Source organism: Hyperoodon ampullatus (assembly GCF_949752795.1).
Source record: "Hyperoodon ampullatus genome assembly, chromosome: 20".
Taxonomy (NCBI): domain Eukaryota; kingdom Metazoa; phylum Chordata; class Mammalia; order Artiodactyla; family Ziphiidae; genus Hyperoodon; species Hyperoodon ampullatus.
The window spans coordinates 27,265,034-27,281,380 of record NC_136933.1 but is presented as its reverse complement, the minus strand read 5'-3'; the positions used below and the strand labels follow the sequence as shown (position 1 = coordinate 27,281,380).

General features: G+C 39.0%; 1 protein-coding gene across 1 annotated transcript in view; it reads left to right on the top strand.

Moving 5' to 3' along the window:
- Nucleotides 1-16,347, top strand: part of CSMD1 (CUB and Sushi multiple domains 1) — a gene marked incomplete at its 3' end in the record, with an annotated part of 1,679,169 nt that overhangs the window by 1,544,794 nt on the left and 118,028 nt on the right. Inside the window, exons 49-53 of the mRNA XM_079726547.1 lie at nucleotides 3,311-3,499; nucleotides 11,490-11,667; nucleotides 13,613-13,758; nucleotides 14,560-14,640; nucleotides 15,813-15,926. Of these exons, the coding sequence (XP_079582673.1) occupies nucleotides 3,311-3,499; nucleotides 11,490-11,667; nucleotides 13,613-13,758; nucleotides 14,560-14,640; nucleotides 15,813-15,926 (708 nt within the window). The remainder of the gene's footprint in view (nucleotides 1-3,310; nucleotides 3,500-11,489; nucleotides 11,668-13,612; nucleotides 13,759-14,559; nucleotides 14,641-15,812; nucleotides 15,927-16,347) is intronic.

The following is a 16,347-nucleotide window of genomic DNA, read 5'->3' as shown; positions in this document are numbered from 1 at the left end:
CTCTTGTCCAGAGACGTATACAATTGCAAATATAAGATACTGAAATTAAGGATTTTTTAACCTGCTAACTATAGTCAGGGTTTAACCGTAGTATCTTGCTGTGAGCTGTGCAGTATCTTTATTGAAAATATAAATGAATAAATATATATATACATATATGACTGCATATATCTATATGTATGTACGTGTATTTCTGTGGCTATTGGAAGATAGGACATTACAACATCTTATCTCTTCAGTATTTATGAGTCAAAATATCATAATTTATTTGTTTAGACATTTAGATTACTATAGTGTAAGTAATGTTGCAATGAGCATATTTAAAGATTTGGCTTTTTCTTTGAAATTATTTTCATAGTAGAGATTTCTGTAAATGGTATTACTAGGTTAAATGTTTAAAAAACTGAATCTTTATGGCTCTGTTCAAATTGCTTTCCCAAAGTTTTATGACAAATCACATTGCCATAAATTACCCAGTTGACTCATTGGCATTGCATATTGTTATTTTAAAGAGAAAAATACCATTTCAGTAGTTTATTCATTAAGAAAAAGCTATTAATAGTAATCCTCTATAGCAAATGTGTAACATTTGGCAAATGTTAATTAAGTGAAACCCCAAACGCCAAACAGCAACTACGCTGATCTCCCACATTGCAAGTGCACTTGTAATACGACCTGGTTGGTATCTTTCCATGTGGCCCCCAGAGTATCTTTATGGAACTATCCAATCCTTGTACCATGAAAAGAGGCCAGTTCATAGTCTAACCCTTACCTGCCCGTGAAGTCTAACCTGAGAGTTTCCAAGCCACGTACTCCGTGTGTTCCAGTTTTAACAATCTGCTTAAATAGTGCTCCATTTCACACATGTTCACATGTCCATCAGCTATCACACAGGCTATGATGTTGTCCCTTTCATCTTATTACCAGCATCCTCTTTCACACCCTCTTTATTCCAGGTTCTAAGTACAGAAACATTAAGTCTAAAACTGGGAAATGCCTGGCACAAATCATAGACCATATAATTTTTCAGGATTTATTTAAAATCACCAATGGTGATCACCTGGTTAATTATATATACAATGAAAATGTTTATTTTACTTTGTTCCCCACGTGAAGGACCTCCATGGCAGTCACTTGCATCCTTTACATTATTATTCCATTTTCAGTTGACTGTGAGAACAATGGTGCCGGGATCGTGCACGGGTCTGTTTGCAGCAGGAATGCATCGCAGGGAGAAGCTGAACTGCAGTTCCTCCTGTGTTGGTTCTTCATAGAGTGGCTTTGTTACTGTGTCAGTAGTGAGCTCCCAGCCCCTTTATGTATAAGAGCAGAGTCTAAACACTAGATGATCCTTAAACAACTAAAAATAGAATTACCATATGATCCAGCAATCCCACTACTGGGCATATACCCAGAGAAAACCATAATTCAAAAAGACGCATGCACCCCAATGTTCATTGCAACACTGTTTACAATAGCCAGGTCATGGAAGCAACCTAAATGCCCATCGACAGACGAATGGATAAAGAAGATGTGGTATGTATATACAATGGAATATTACTCAGCCATAAAAAGGAACGAAATTGGGTCATTTGTTGAGACGTGGATGGATCTAGAGACTGTCATACAGAATGAAGTAAGTCAGAAAGAGAAAAACAAATATCGTGTATTAACGCATATATGCAGAACCTAGAAAAATGGTACAGATGAACCAGTTTGCAGGGCAGAAACAGAGACACATGTAGAGAACAAACGTATGGACACCAAGCGGGGAAAGCAGGGGTGTGTGTGTGTGATGAATTGGACGATTGAGATTGACATGTATACACTGATGTGTATGAGATTGATGCCTAATGAGAACCTGCTGTATAAAAAAATAAAAAATAAAATAAATAAAAAAATAAATAAGCACTAGATGATGACCTGGTGAGATTCCACTGCTCTGAAGTAGGCATGACCCTCCCACAAGAGCAGGTAAGAAGATATTGACAAGGCGGCTGATTTAGCTTTAAGATTCGATATTGTTACCAAACTCAGGTTTGGCTGCTCACCACTCAAAGGCCAATAACCAAGAGGCAAGTGTCAGTAGGAAGGAAAGGTGCTTTAATCAGAGAAGCCGGCAATCTGGGGAGAGGGTGGACTCGTGTCCCAAGACCAACTCCCAAGATTCTGCTCAGTCATAACAGTTTTTAAAGGGAAAAGGGCGGGGGGAGAATCTCAGTGAGTCATTGGGCAGGAGGTTGGGATCTGTATCACTGTCCATTACGTGCAGACCGGCTGACTCTCTCTTCAGATGTTATCTCGTCTGCATGACCTGCCTGCAGGATTGCTAAGGGGGCTCTTGGCGGGTGGAGAGCTAGTCATTCTTTAACTGCTTAATTCCTCATTCTTACCTGTTTTAATCTAGGAAAAGAATCAACAAGTTAGGCAAGGCATGGTGTGCATTCATGAGAGCATAAGTCAGGAGTTATGTTCAGTTGCCTAGTGATCACATTCCTATAATCAGGTTAGAGGGGAACAGAAATGAGCAAACAGGAAAGGGGCAGAGAGCTGCTTTCAATATCAGGAGATTACACCTAATTATGTATTTGTTAACTCTCACTGATTTATGTGTACATTTTTGAATTACACAGTCTGCAAACATTTATTATCCATCAACCTACCTAGAGTTTATTTTAGAGAACACAAAAGACTTAGTGATATAGTGATAAACCACAACAAACAATGTATTATAAAGAGATTGTACTGATAGATAGTAATGGGTAGCGTAATGATTCTACACTTCTTTTTAAGGAGAAAGTTAAGAAAAAGAAATGGATTTCTTTATTTTATTTTCACTGAACATTAACTGAACTCAACAAAACAATAACCTGTTTCCTAATTAGAAACACTTAGAAAGGAGTGCTAGGATAGTTTTCTTTTAAAGTAGAAGAAAACTGTTTAGGTCCGTGTTCACCTGACGTTCTTTATAAAGGCATTTTTTATTATCATCTACATTTCTTGTTTTTATTAAATTCCCTGCATACATTTTTTTTCCAAGGTAAGCATTGTCAAATTTATTTTTGGTATGGGCTGTGTAACTTCTAAAGCATACAGTAAGTGTTCATTAAATGCAAATTGTTATAATTCTACTACTAATAATAATTACTGTTTTAACTTAGGATGGTAATGGGCAACTTAGTAAAGACCTTGTTTAAAACTCATATCTAAAAAGTTCACCCTAAGAAGCTGCATGCCGTCATATCCCTCCTCTAATTCCAGACTAATTGCACTTGCTATTCCTGAGCTGGGCTCTGTCTGTCTGTTCCAGCCTATGGATTACAGAACTGCCCAGACCCGCCGCCTTTTCAGAATGGGTATATGATCAACTCGGACTACGGTGTGGGGCAGTCGGTATCTTTTGAGTGTTATCCTGGGTACATTTTAATCGGCCACCCAGTCCTCACCTGTCAGCATGGGATCAACAGAAACTGGAACTACCCTTTTCCAAGGTGTGATGGTAGGTTAATCACTTTTCTTGGAAATGATTTAAGTTTTCATGTGTATAATGGTGCCTGAAATATTAAATGAATGTATTTGAGAATTCATTAATTTGTTCAACAAATTTTTATTGGGAATCTATTATGTTAAACTCATTCTACTTAGTATTTCAGGAATGTATCATATGCCAGTAAGGTAAAAAAAAAAATGAATAGGTCTTGCCCTCAAGGAAACTACAAGGGTAACAGAATAATAAACATGAATATTTATTATGCAAAATCAGGAACAAAGAGCGTTTTGATGAATTACAAATACAGAAGATGGTGTTTGCTTGGGAAATCTTTATGGCTAGAGCAGTGCTTAGTTTTACAGTAGTTCCATCAAATTGTTGGATTAGAGGGGAAAAGAGTACTTTATTTCACCCTAGATATTTTCTATTGTTTAACTTTTATAATAATCATATATTGATTTTGTATTTCAGAAAACTGACTTTATTTTTGTAGTTGGCCTTGAAGGACACGTACTATTTTGCTACTCAGAGATAGAGACCATCCCAGATAGAAGCAGTAGTGTGAGCAAAGACATAGTGCAGGAACAGCCTTAGGAAAAAATTAAGTAGGGTCCTTTACTGGTGCATGAAGAGCAGATCTGGTTTCAGTGAATATCCCTAGTCTGAGTAGAAATCACTTCTTTAAAGCTTCTGTTTGGCTGTCTAATTTTTATGATGACTCTGAAATTTTTACAATATTAAGTTAAATAGATCAAGTACTTTGTTTATGAAGAAAGCATATGAAATAGAAAAGTTACCATAAGCCTAATGTTCTAACATTATAAATACAGTACCTTTGAATGAAAAAATAATGAAATTACCAACTCTGTGGACTTTTGAAATGCTAAATACTTATATCCCAGGGGCAAAAAGGGAAAGGCATCTGTCTGTATTTGAATTTCTACTGAAGAAGTAAAAAAAAAATAAAAGCAAATCGGTAGACTTTTTAAATCATATTTTTCACCTGTACTTTTCCATTCTTTATCATTATATAAACAGCTATAAAAGAAAAACATTCACTGTATTTTTTTAAAAAATAGTTATTTTAGTTGACTACAAATTCAATAACATAAAATAGCATTTAAAATTATTTTCTAAAACTAAGAATAGCAGTAGCATATCTGGTATTTTTTTATTAACACACTTTAGAAACTTTTTGTACTACTCACCATTTAAAAATTCATATATTTACATATATAAATTACTTTGAATTGTCAGGATTGAAAGCCCTTTTTACTTGCAATTTTTGCCGGAATCCTTTGAATTCATATGTAAATAGGAGACTCCTTGGCTTGATATAAAAAAATAGAATTACGTATTTAATTAGATTTCATTGCTTTTTCAAATCCAACTTTCCAACATGGAAATAACTGCTAGCTTAGAATTATTTTGTCAGTGTGAAGATAACAAGATATATCTTTTTGGATGATATATGATGTATAATACTACCCAGAGTTGGCCAAACCGTGAAGCTAAAATCCTCCAGACATCCAAGACAGCCCAAGACTCCTGGTACCTCATGAAAGTTCCAGGACTGCCCCCAAGCCACCCTGAGGCATGGCTAATTTACTAGTAGGACTCACAGAACTCAATAAGCTATTATACTCAAGACTGTCGTTTATACCAGGAAAAAGACATTAAAATCATCCAAGAGAGTGATGCACAGGGTGGAATGTAGAGGGTGCCTCACTCTCAGAAATGACCTGTGACAACATGCATGGAGAACGTCCGCCCTGGGCAACTCAGCCGGGCCTTAGTGCCCAGAGTTTTTATTGGGTCTCCTTCATGTAGGCATCACTGATGATTGCTTATCTAGTGGTTGATAATCAGTTTCCAGACCAGCTGATATCCTGTGACCCAAAGGCCCCGCCCTAAATTGCAGGGCTGGACTTTCTGGCAGGCCAGCCCCATCCTAAGACTAAGGGATGTGGCCAGGCCCCCAGGAGAAACAAAGACACTCCTATCAGGTATGGCAAAAAATTAACTCCCAGAATCCAGGGCAAATGCCAGACCTTTCTTTAGGCAAGGTCAAATTCTTTACTACGTAGATACTTTTACCATATGTCTCTCTTCATACCTATAATGTCATAGACAGAATAAAAGATCAAAACATAAGATCCATGTAAAATTCTTATATTGTAAAGTAAGTGTTCCAAGATGTTTTTAATGTCTTCCATATTAGATTAAATTCTAAAAAAAATAACTGGGGGGTGTTATTTTAAAACAAAAGTTATTTTATCTAGAAAAGGTTGCATTTCCAAAAAGTTAAATGAAAAAGTGTCCTATTTCCTGAGAATGGTGGGCTGTTCAGATGCCTATCAGTGTTCAAGTAAACTACAGTTAGGCCCCTCACGGGACACCAGCAGATGCTCTGATCATCCAATATCCTCACCTAAAATGTATCCTATTAACACAGAGTGGTTTGTCATTTCAGATTTATGCTTTTTATACAGGGCAAGTGTACTGAAAAACACTCTTTAAAGGTCCAGCCCTGTAGACTTCAGAAGAATCTTAGAAAAAAAAAAATATATAGATACTTTGAACAAGTTCTGGGCATCTTTATTAAAAACTGAGCAATTCAGACAATTAAGGTCCAAGAATTTAAAATCTTAAGCCATCAAGCTTCACAAGTGTATTTTAAATTGGTTTATATGAATATGCTGCTAATTTGCATAAGAATCTGTTATGTAAAATTAGTATATTCTGAATTTATCTGAAAAAAATCTGGACTACAAGTGTGATCTTATTATAATAAATAAATGAAAGTATATCTCTGAAAGTGACTTGAGAAATTTAAGCCATTATTTTTACCATAACTTAAGAAGTCTCAATTTTTAAAAATGGGTTATACTTGTTAAAATATGGTTAAGAAGGCTGTGGCTTATTAATTTACTAAATGTAATTTCATAATTAAATATGCATCTACACTTAGATATATAGTTCAAAATTTGAAGTATTTTGTTGACCTAATTAATTCTTTAACACTGAAATATTTATGTAGATATACTTCTAAGGTCTTTTTAAAAAGTTTTAACATGGTGGTGATAATCCACATCTGGTGAGACATTCAGGTGATGCCTCACCTCCATCATATTCAGTATATCTAAGCTGTCTCTAGAACTTGTTGGAAATAGACAGCTTAATCATTTGTACGTACTTATTTTCCTCTGGAGAGATACATATAGAAATAACTTGAGGACTTCGATTGGCTGTGCTTCTCACAGCAATCCTTCCTCCCACACTAAGCTCTTTATTCTTCACATAGATGTATGTGTAAAGAGTTACATGCAGTACTCCCACTTCTGACACTGCTGGCCACCAGTGTGTGAGCTCTTCCTAAGCAAGCAATTCTGTGACACCAGATGGATGTCCTACACGGGAACTCAGTTCTGATGCTGTCTCCCTGGTGATGGCTTCAGATCCCCAGGTTACAGACTCAGTCCCACAAGACTGTCCCCCGTCCCTGCCCCAACTTCAGATGCAAATCCAGGTTGTCACCTATACTTCTGATAGACTTCAGATTCCCATAGTTCCCTCCTCCTGTTGGATGAATTGGCTGGAGCCACTGAACATTTTACTTACTAGGTAACTAATTATCAATACCAAGGATATAGCCCAGGACCAGCCAGATGGAAGAGATGAGGGGGCCTGCAGCCCTCTCCAGGTGCTCCATCCCACCCCCCACAGCTCCACCCTCCACCAACCTGAACCTCTCTGGACCACCCCTCCTTTCTTTTCTCTAAAGGAGGATTCATCACATAGGCACGATTGATTAAATCCTGGGCCCTTAGGTTGGAGATTAAGTCCACCCCCCTTCCTCTTCCCTTCCCAGAGGTGGAGGTGGGACTGAACCTCCAATCACAGGTTGGTTCCCTGGGCAACCAGCCCCCAGGCTTCAGGGCTTTCCAAATCACTACATTAACATAAACTCAGGTGTGGCTGGAAGGGGCCTGTTATGAATAATAAAAGACAGTTTGATCTTCATCACTTTGGAAATTCTGAGGGTTTTAGGAGTTCTGTGCCAAGAACAGGGAAGAAGGCCAGAACTGCATGTATTTCTTCTTATAAGTCGTGCTGCCTCACTGTATGCTTGTGGATACATAGACAGATACGTGTGTGTTGACTCTGGCCCCTGGGGTGGAGGGGAGTGCGGCACCTGTATCACTCCCAGTTGCGAAGTGCAGTGCACAATAGCCCGATGGTCTCTCTCCTGGCTGGTGGGTTGCCTGCCCCTCCTGCTGGGACCAGGCTCCTTGGCAGACAGGTGGTTGGCTGTGGTACAGGAACCCCTCCTGTGACTGGATGCTCCCCACTGGGCTCGTGACTGATCTCCACTGGAGGGTCTTCTTTGAATCTCACCCTCAGGGAGAGCATGGGGGTGGATGCATTTCATGTGAGCTAGATCACAGGCTCACTGTTGCTTCAGAGTTCACCTGAGATGCTGCTCAGACGTGGAACTCAAAATACACCTTTGGTGCCACTAAGATGAGGGGAAAGCCTCTGGGAAGAGATCCTGGACAGGCCAGAGAAAATGGAGGCGCAGCTTTGACTCACTGTTGTAGGGTCGTACCTTTTCTCACTACAGGCCACACAGCAGGATTTTGCCTTGAGAAAACGTTACATGTGCATTGACAGTATTATTACCCAAGTTGAATTTTATACTTATTTAGCTATTAACATCTTTCCTCATCACTACATGGTGTGCAGTAAGGTCTGCAAGGGCAGGGATGGGGTGTCTATGGGTCTTTGCTCTATCCCCAGCTCTAGCCCCGCTGCCTGGTACATAATAGACTCTCCATAAACACTCATGGAATACATGAGTGAAAAGATTTGTTATTTGAATATCATAGGTAAATCATGGCAAATATATTAAGTGACATAATGGCAGAATGTGTTTTACCAAGAAAATAACCATATCATTTATTTTGACCTTTAAGAGGTGGACACCATGCTTTTGTTTGTTCTGTTTTGTTTTCTTCCCCCAATGGGAAGGGTACTACTCCATGTAGTGTGGTTTTAGATGCAAATTAAAGAGTCAAAATGCTAAAGGGAAATCTTAGAGTTATAAATCAATACCAAATGAATAACCTCAAGTCACACATCAGGTATGTCAGCCCAATGGCTTCAACACACATTTTTTTTTTCTAACATCTTTATTGGAGTATAATTGCTTTACACTGGTGTGTTAGTTTCTGCTGTATAACAAAGTGAATCAGCTATACGTGTGCATATGTCCCCATATCTCCACCCTCATGCATCTCCCTCCCACCCTCCCTATCCCACCCCTTTAGGTGGATGCAAAGCACCCGAGCTGATCACCCTGTGCTATGTGGCTGCTTCCCACTAGCCATCTGTTTTACACTTGGTAGTGTATATATGTCCATGCCACTCTCTCACTTGTCCCAGCTTACCCTTCCCCCTCCCCGTGTCCTCAAGTCCATTCTCTACATCTGCGTCTTTATTCCTGTCCTGCCCCTAGGTTCTTCAGAACCATTATTTTTTTAGATTCCATATATACGTGTTAGCATATGGTATTTGTTTCTTTCTTTTTGACTCACTTCACTCTGTATGACGAACTCTAGGTCCATCCACCTCACTACAAATAACTCAATTTTGTTTCTTTTTATGGCTGAGTAATATTCCATTGTATGTATGTGCCACATCTTCTTTATCCATTCATCTGTCAATGGACACTTAGGTTGCTTCCATGTCTGGCTATTGTAAATAGAGCTGCGACGAACATTGTGGTACATGATTCTTTTTGAATTATGGTTTTCTCAGAGTATATGCCCAGTAGTGAGATTGCTGGGTCATATGGTAGTTCTATTTTTAGTTTTTTGAGGAACCTCCATACTGTTCTCCATAGTGGCTGTATCAATTTACATTCCCACCAACAGTGCAAGAGGGTTCCCTTTTCTCCACACCCTCTCCAGCATTTGTTGTTTGTAGATTTTTAAATGATGGCCATTCTGACTGGTGTGAGGTGATACCTCATTGTAGTTTTGATTTGCATTTCTCTAATGATTAGTGATGTTGAGCATCCTTTCATGTGTTTGTTGGCAATCTGTATATCTTCTTTGGAGAAATGTCTATTTAGGTCTTCTGCCCATTTTTGGATTGGGTTGTTTGTTTTTTTGATACTGAGCTGCATGAGCTGCTTGTATATTTTGGAGATTAATCCTTTGTCAGTTGCTTCGTTTGCAAATATTTTCTCCCATTCTGAGGGTTGTCTTTTCATCTTGTTTATGGTTTCCTTTGCTGTGCAAAAGCTTTTAAGTTTCATTAGGTCCCATTTGTTTATTTTTGCTTTTATTTCCATTTCTCTAGGAGGCGGGTCAAAAAGGATGTTGCTGTCAACACACTTATTTTTAAAGTGTTTTCTATTCATTGTCTCACTCATTTTCAATTTCTCAATTGTTTGTTGTCCATGTTTATTGAGATCCGAGCCCAGCAATGGGATTAATGCAAGGAGGTTGGGTGGGGGTGGGAACACAGTCCCTGACTCCTGCCTGCTGACATTAGTCTAATGGTGAAGAACAGCTGGCCGTGAACTGTAGACCACGGCCACCTGGAGCCCAAGCCACCAGGAGAGAGTTTAAGGGGGTGGTGACGTTTGAGTTTTGAAGGAAGAGACCAGTTCACTAGGCAGCAAGGTAGGAGAAAAGCATGTGGGCTTTTCGTGCAGGTGGACAAGGGCATGATGTTTGCAGCTGAGAAAAAGTATGGCATCTTCAGGGTACACCGTAGCTTGTTGTGACTGCAACGTGGTTTCTGGCCCTATTTTAAAGATTATAAGTATCTGTATACTTTGTTTTGCTAGGTTACATGTCAAGGTCTGTCTGACTCCAAACCCCACTTATAATTATGCTATAAAACTTGTAAAATGTTCTCCACAGCCCCTTCTAATGAATTTACCTCGGCTGATTCAAAACTCGGGCTGATTCAATCTACTTGACACTGGTACATTTTCTAACCCCTTTGAAATCAGTGTGCATCGGTATAGTTAATGTGTCATATAGTGCTTCATGGTATTTCATCAGTCATCATTTTGAATTGTTTTTGAACTTTTAATAAAAATGTATTTCAGCTTATTCACTCCACCTGAATTTTATGACTTTTGTGGCAAATATTTGAAAGCCTCACAAGATTCATGTTAGTAACAGACACTCTTATAGCATCTATTGGCTTTTAGTTTGACTAAAAAGTCTACTTGTCTATGACTTTGATGTATTATTCTACAATCTAAATTAAAGAATACGTCTCAGATTTTCTGCTCATGTATGGTCATTTCATTTTTCCATAAAATAAAATAATTTCCATGGCAACAGTGATGATCCCTTTATTAAGTAAAATAAAAATGGACTCTGAGTATTGGGATTCTTCACATCATTGATAACTGGTGAGATATGGGAGTGCTTCTATAAAATACCACTTATGTAATTTTATCTCATTTCTCCAGGTGTAGATCTGAGGAGAATTGATTATGTCTTTGTTTCAAGGCAAATAGACTTAGATGCTTCTCTTTTAGACAGTTTAAATAGGCTTTAGAAATCTCACTTAAAACCAAAAAAAATTGTCTTTCAGTTAAATATTTATGCATAATTTCAACATCCCTTGCATCAGGGTGGTCCAATGGATTATCATCTCAGTCACAGGAGACAACTGACTAAGGGTTTTTTCTTTCTTTTTAACTATGTGGAAATGACTTTATCCTTAGGGTATTTTGAATGTTTGGAGAATATATTAAATGAAACCTAGATAACGTAGCTAAGAAGTATAATTCTTCCAAGGTTTTAAGACTTTAGGTGGATTATTTTGACAAAGTAGTTACTGAGAGATATTTCACAACTATTTCTTAGAAGGAAAATTTTGCCTGAGAGACCTTAGAGACTGAGAAACATTTCACTGTATCCTTTGTAAGTGGACTGTGTGGGCTTGATTCTTCTTCCTTCCTTCTCAGCTCCTTGTGGGTATAATGTGACATCTCAGAACGGGACAATCTATTCCCCTGGGTTTCCGGACGAGTACCCCATTCTGAAGGACTGTGTCTGGCTCATCAAGGTGCCGCCTGGCCACGGCGTCTACATCAACTTCACCTTGCTGCAGACTGAAGCTGTCAACGACTACATCGCTGTTTGGTATGAGAGCCTTCCCTGAGAAACACCATCAGTCGTTGCGATAAACCATTCTTGTAACCACTGACGTGTCACTTATGTCTATTTAGAAATGGAGTAGTTAGGTAGATATCAGAAAGGAAAGTTACCAAGTAAATCTAGAGATACAGAGAATAAACCTTATGTACTGTGTTTGAGTTTTACTACATGGTAGATATATTCAGGATTACTCTAGATATAGGAGACTATCCCATGATTATTTTATTTTTCATTTTTGTTTTCTGTTTCAATTTTTATTTATTTATTTTTTTGACCGCACCATGCAGCTTGTGGGATCTGAGTTCCCCAACCAGGGATTGAGCCCGGGACCCTCAGCAGTGAAAGCATGGAGTCCTAACCACTGGACCAACAGGGAATTCCCTGTTTTATTTTTCATTTTTAAGTGTGATGGCTTTTTTTCCTGAAAGAAAAGCTGATAGGATCCTTTGCCATTATAAGAATTTGATGCTTCTAGAAATGATTGCAGAAATGATTACACACAGCTTTCTCTCCGTGCTTTATAAACCTTGCAGAGCTGCCCTCCCATGTGCTGTGTAGGGGATACTAAGTGGGGATGTAACCCTGGCTCCCTATCGAATGAGCCACGTGGTCTGGATAAGTGACTTAAACTCTCCTTGACTAAATGTTCCTATTTATGGGAATGACTGTTCCTACCTTTGCATTTGAAAGGTTAGAGTTTATGGGGGAAATGGGAATGACGATTTCTCTGTCAAACTATGGTAGAAAAAGTAGAGCGTACCGTCGGGGCATGACCCAGACTTGAAGAGCCAGGATGTGCTTTTGGGAGAAACTGCCCTGAAAACTCAAGGAGTAATCACACTTAACAAGGTTGTGTGTGTGTGGTGTGTGTGTGTGTGTGTGTATGTTGGCAAAGTTGTCGTAAATGTAGTGGTTGTTCAAGTTATTGGAAAATCTGTAAGGCAAGAGAACAGGGAGAGTTGCAGGCGTTGGGAGACACTAGGTGTGGAGTGGCTGAAGTCTCCTGAGAGCCCAGAGAGAAGAGGTGACCTGGCCAGGTAAGCAGGGCGGACCATACAGAACCTCATAAATCATGTTAAGGATTTCAGGCTTCATCCTAGAGCAACAAGGATTCACCTTAGGGTTATAAGAAGGAGAATTACAAAACCAGATCCTGGTTTCAGAATACGCAGTCTCATTGTGTGGGAAGCACGTCAGCTGGCCGAGAAGGGAGAAGAGTCCAAGAAGCCTTCGAGGCTGTAGAAATAAGTCTGACGGGAGGGGCATCCCGGTCATGGGAATGAGCGGGAATGGACAACTTGAAAGGTTAAACTGACCACATGAAGCTGCCATTTCAGAAGCAAAGCAAAACAGACAACACCAAAAGGAAGATCCACACAATAATATCAGCAGGTTTACTCAGATTAACTGATAGATTTAGGAGGTAGGAGGAAAATCTTCATCAGGTAACAATAGCGGAAGGAGCCTCTGTTGTCTGAATGTGCGTGAGACAGAGAGACTGGAGTTCCATCAACTGTGAATATTAAATATCTTGATATTTCTAAACACGGTATCTAGAAGACGGTAATATTTTATTCAGTTTTTAAAAATATTTCAATTCAGTAGCAAGAGCTTCATAAATCTCACCCGTGATTAAAGAGACACTGAATTTAGACTTTAAAATGTGGACGTTTAAGAAGAAGCTGATAAACGGTATTGCCGTCACCAGAATAAATGTGACCTGGTCTCAGAAATGCCTCAGAAAAGGTCAGCTGTCGGAGGAACAAGTGAGCCCGAGCTTCTGGTTTGAAGACCAGACTTTTCAGATGGATCCTGGGGTCAGACCACCGTCTTTCACTGAGGTGGAGCCCGACTGTCAGAAGAAAATGGTTGTTAATTTAAGCTGTAACTAGGAGCTTTCTATTCAGATGATTCCCCTTCTCTTTCCTAGGGATGGTCCCGATCAGAATTCGCCTCAGCTGGGAGTTTTCAGTGGAAACACGGCCCTGGAAACAGCGTACAGTTCCACCAATCAAGTCCTGCTGAAGTTTCACAGCGACTTTTCAAATGGAGGTTTCTTTGTCCTCAATTTTCATGGTCAGTGTACTTTCACTCTGTTGATGAAGGCAAAGAATTCCAGTTGATTTTTCTCATAGCGTTGACATAAACCTTGTTTCCATCTAAAGTTCCTTGATTCTGCCAACCGAGAACCAATAGGATTTTCTCGCATTTCATGCCAGAGGTTCGCATGACCCTTTTTTCTTCCTGATGTATTTATTATTTCCCAGCTCTTTTGTAGTGAGCTTGGATTTACTCCAAGATAAGTGTATTGTATGTGAAACTCTGATGTGGAGGCCACTGAAATACATTTAGTACCTTTCATAGATTTCTTCATCTCTGTCTTCAGATAAACCTCGATAGCAAATGTCATGTGGTTACAGAGGGAACAAAGCCAATCTTTACTGATTTTGAGAATGAATGCTAAATAATTTAGGGAAAAAGATACCAGTCCCTTATCTCTCAGGAGGACTGACACATGGACTTCCTCAGGCCAAGAGGCTGAGGAAGAGCATGTCAGAGCCAGACATGGATGTGGAACCAGGCCATGGGTGAACCATTTCTCTTGCAGAATTCCAAACATATGTAAAGTGTTTTTATTTAAACATTATAATTTTTTAAATTTTATACTTTTTCCTTTCAACTTTAGATATTCCTTGATATTAAGTAATTCTGTAAGCATTTGAAGCTCAAGACTTTCGTAAAACTATGATTTACAAATGCAGACATTTTCCTGTACCTAAGCATTATAACAACACAACATAAGAGGAATGCTTTTTGTAAGGTTTCTGTTTATTCAGCAAATGTAATTGCTCTTATTGTTTTTTATGAACCATGTAGCATTCCAGCTCAAGAAATGTCAGCCTCCCCCAGCAGTTCCACAGGCAGAAATGCTTACTGAGGATGAGGATTTTGAAATAGGTAATGTTTTCTTCATTACAACATCATTAGCTCAACCCACCTTTTTTACACCCACCCAACTGTAGTAGTCAGTCAAGTAAATGAGTATTTGTCAGAAATATTCCTCAAGCTTTGCTAGAGAGATATACACAGAGGTCATGCATTGAGTAAATACCTTTTTCTTTCTTCATCTCCACGATTTTCAGTGTTTTTTTTTCCGTTTGAATTTTGCTTTTGTCATTTTGAGCACATTTTCCCCCTATATCACTCAGTAGTTTGGATTTTTCTCCTGAAAAGCAGTTTTCAGAGACAGACTTAAACAGATGTTGGTGTTTAGTTAGGGAACCGTGTTCATGAACTAGAAGAAGAAAATCATTTGTGGCTAAAATAATGATTAGTCTCACATTGACCTTTCATTGAAACTGGAATACAGTTGGTGAATACATTTAATGATAATATTTAGAGAGTCTGTTTTTTCATTTTATATTAATGATCTGTTTCATTGAATAATCATCAGGTCACATTAGGAAACCAGCCGTGGTGTATGTCTGCCGTATAGTTATTGCGCTGCAGGATTTCTCTGTCTCCATTACAAACACTGTGTCCTGTCGTCACAGCCTGTTTCAGACCAGTGGTCAAACCATGTGACCTGACTTCTGCTCTGCTCCTAGGGGCTCAGTTAACGAGAACGTTGTGCTCATGAGGCCACGTTCATTGTACAGCCCTCTCTGGATGCACTAAAGCCATTCTGTTGTGCAACCTTAAATCCCAAGCATCTATTTCTCTTTTCTTTCTCTCTTTCTTCCCTCCTTCCTCCCTCCCTCCCTCTCTCTCTCTCTCTCTCTCCCTTCCTTCCTTCCTTCCTTCCTTCCTTCCTTCCTTCCTTCCTTCCTTCTTTCCTTTTCTTTTTTTTAGTAGTTGTGGGCAAAGGGAAATGAACATAGACACATCAGTCAAAGAAGAAAAATCTGCTACATAACTTCTGTAGAAATATTGGTTACATTTAAGATAGCATTTTTATAAATTAAGAACTGAAAATGGCACCATTTCATTAAACAGACTACACATGAATACCGATCTTGATTCAGAAACAGTTTGCGCACTCACTTAAGCCGCATGCGTGTTTAATACATTCCCACGCTGCGTGTCCTGGAGACAGAATCTTCAAGTATATGCTGTGCTGGCTCCTTCAGGAGACTCCGTGAAGTACCAGTGCCACCCTGGGTACACGCTGTCCGGGACGGACACGCTGACCTGTATGCTCGGCTCCCAACTGCAGTTTGAAGGCTCTCTCCCGACGTGTGAAGGTATGAAGTTTATACTACAAATATGCTTGTTCAACACGGAACATGGTGTAACTTGTATTGGTCTGGACTTCCTTGCATGTGTCTGAATTTCTTTGTGTGCATCTGGATTTGTCTCTATCTGTGTTATGATTCCATTGCAATTAAAATCACCAGCTAACAGAAATATCTTACCCTTGCTTTTAGCTAGCTCCACAAAATAAATCAAACCTACATCAAATAGGAAGTCTTGCTGTTTCCCAACAGTTTGTCAGGAAAATTTTCATACATACGGCAAAGTTGAAATAATTTAAAAATAATACCCATGGCCTAAGTTCCACCATTAATGTTTACTACATATCCTTTGTCTCGTTTCTCTTATCTGTCTATCCATCCATTAATCTGTCTATATTTTTGATACGTTCAAGGCAAATTGCAGGCATCA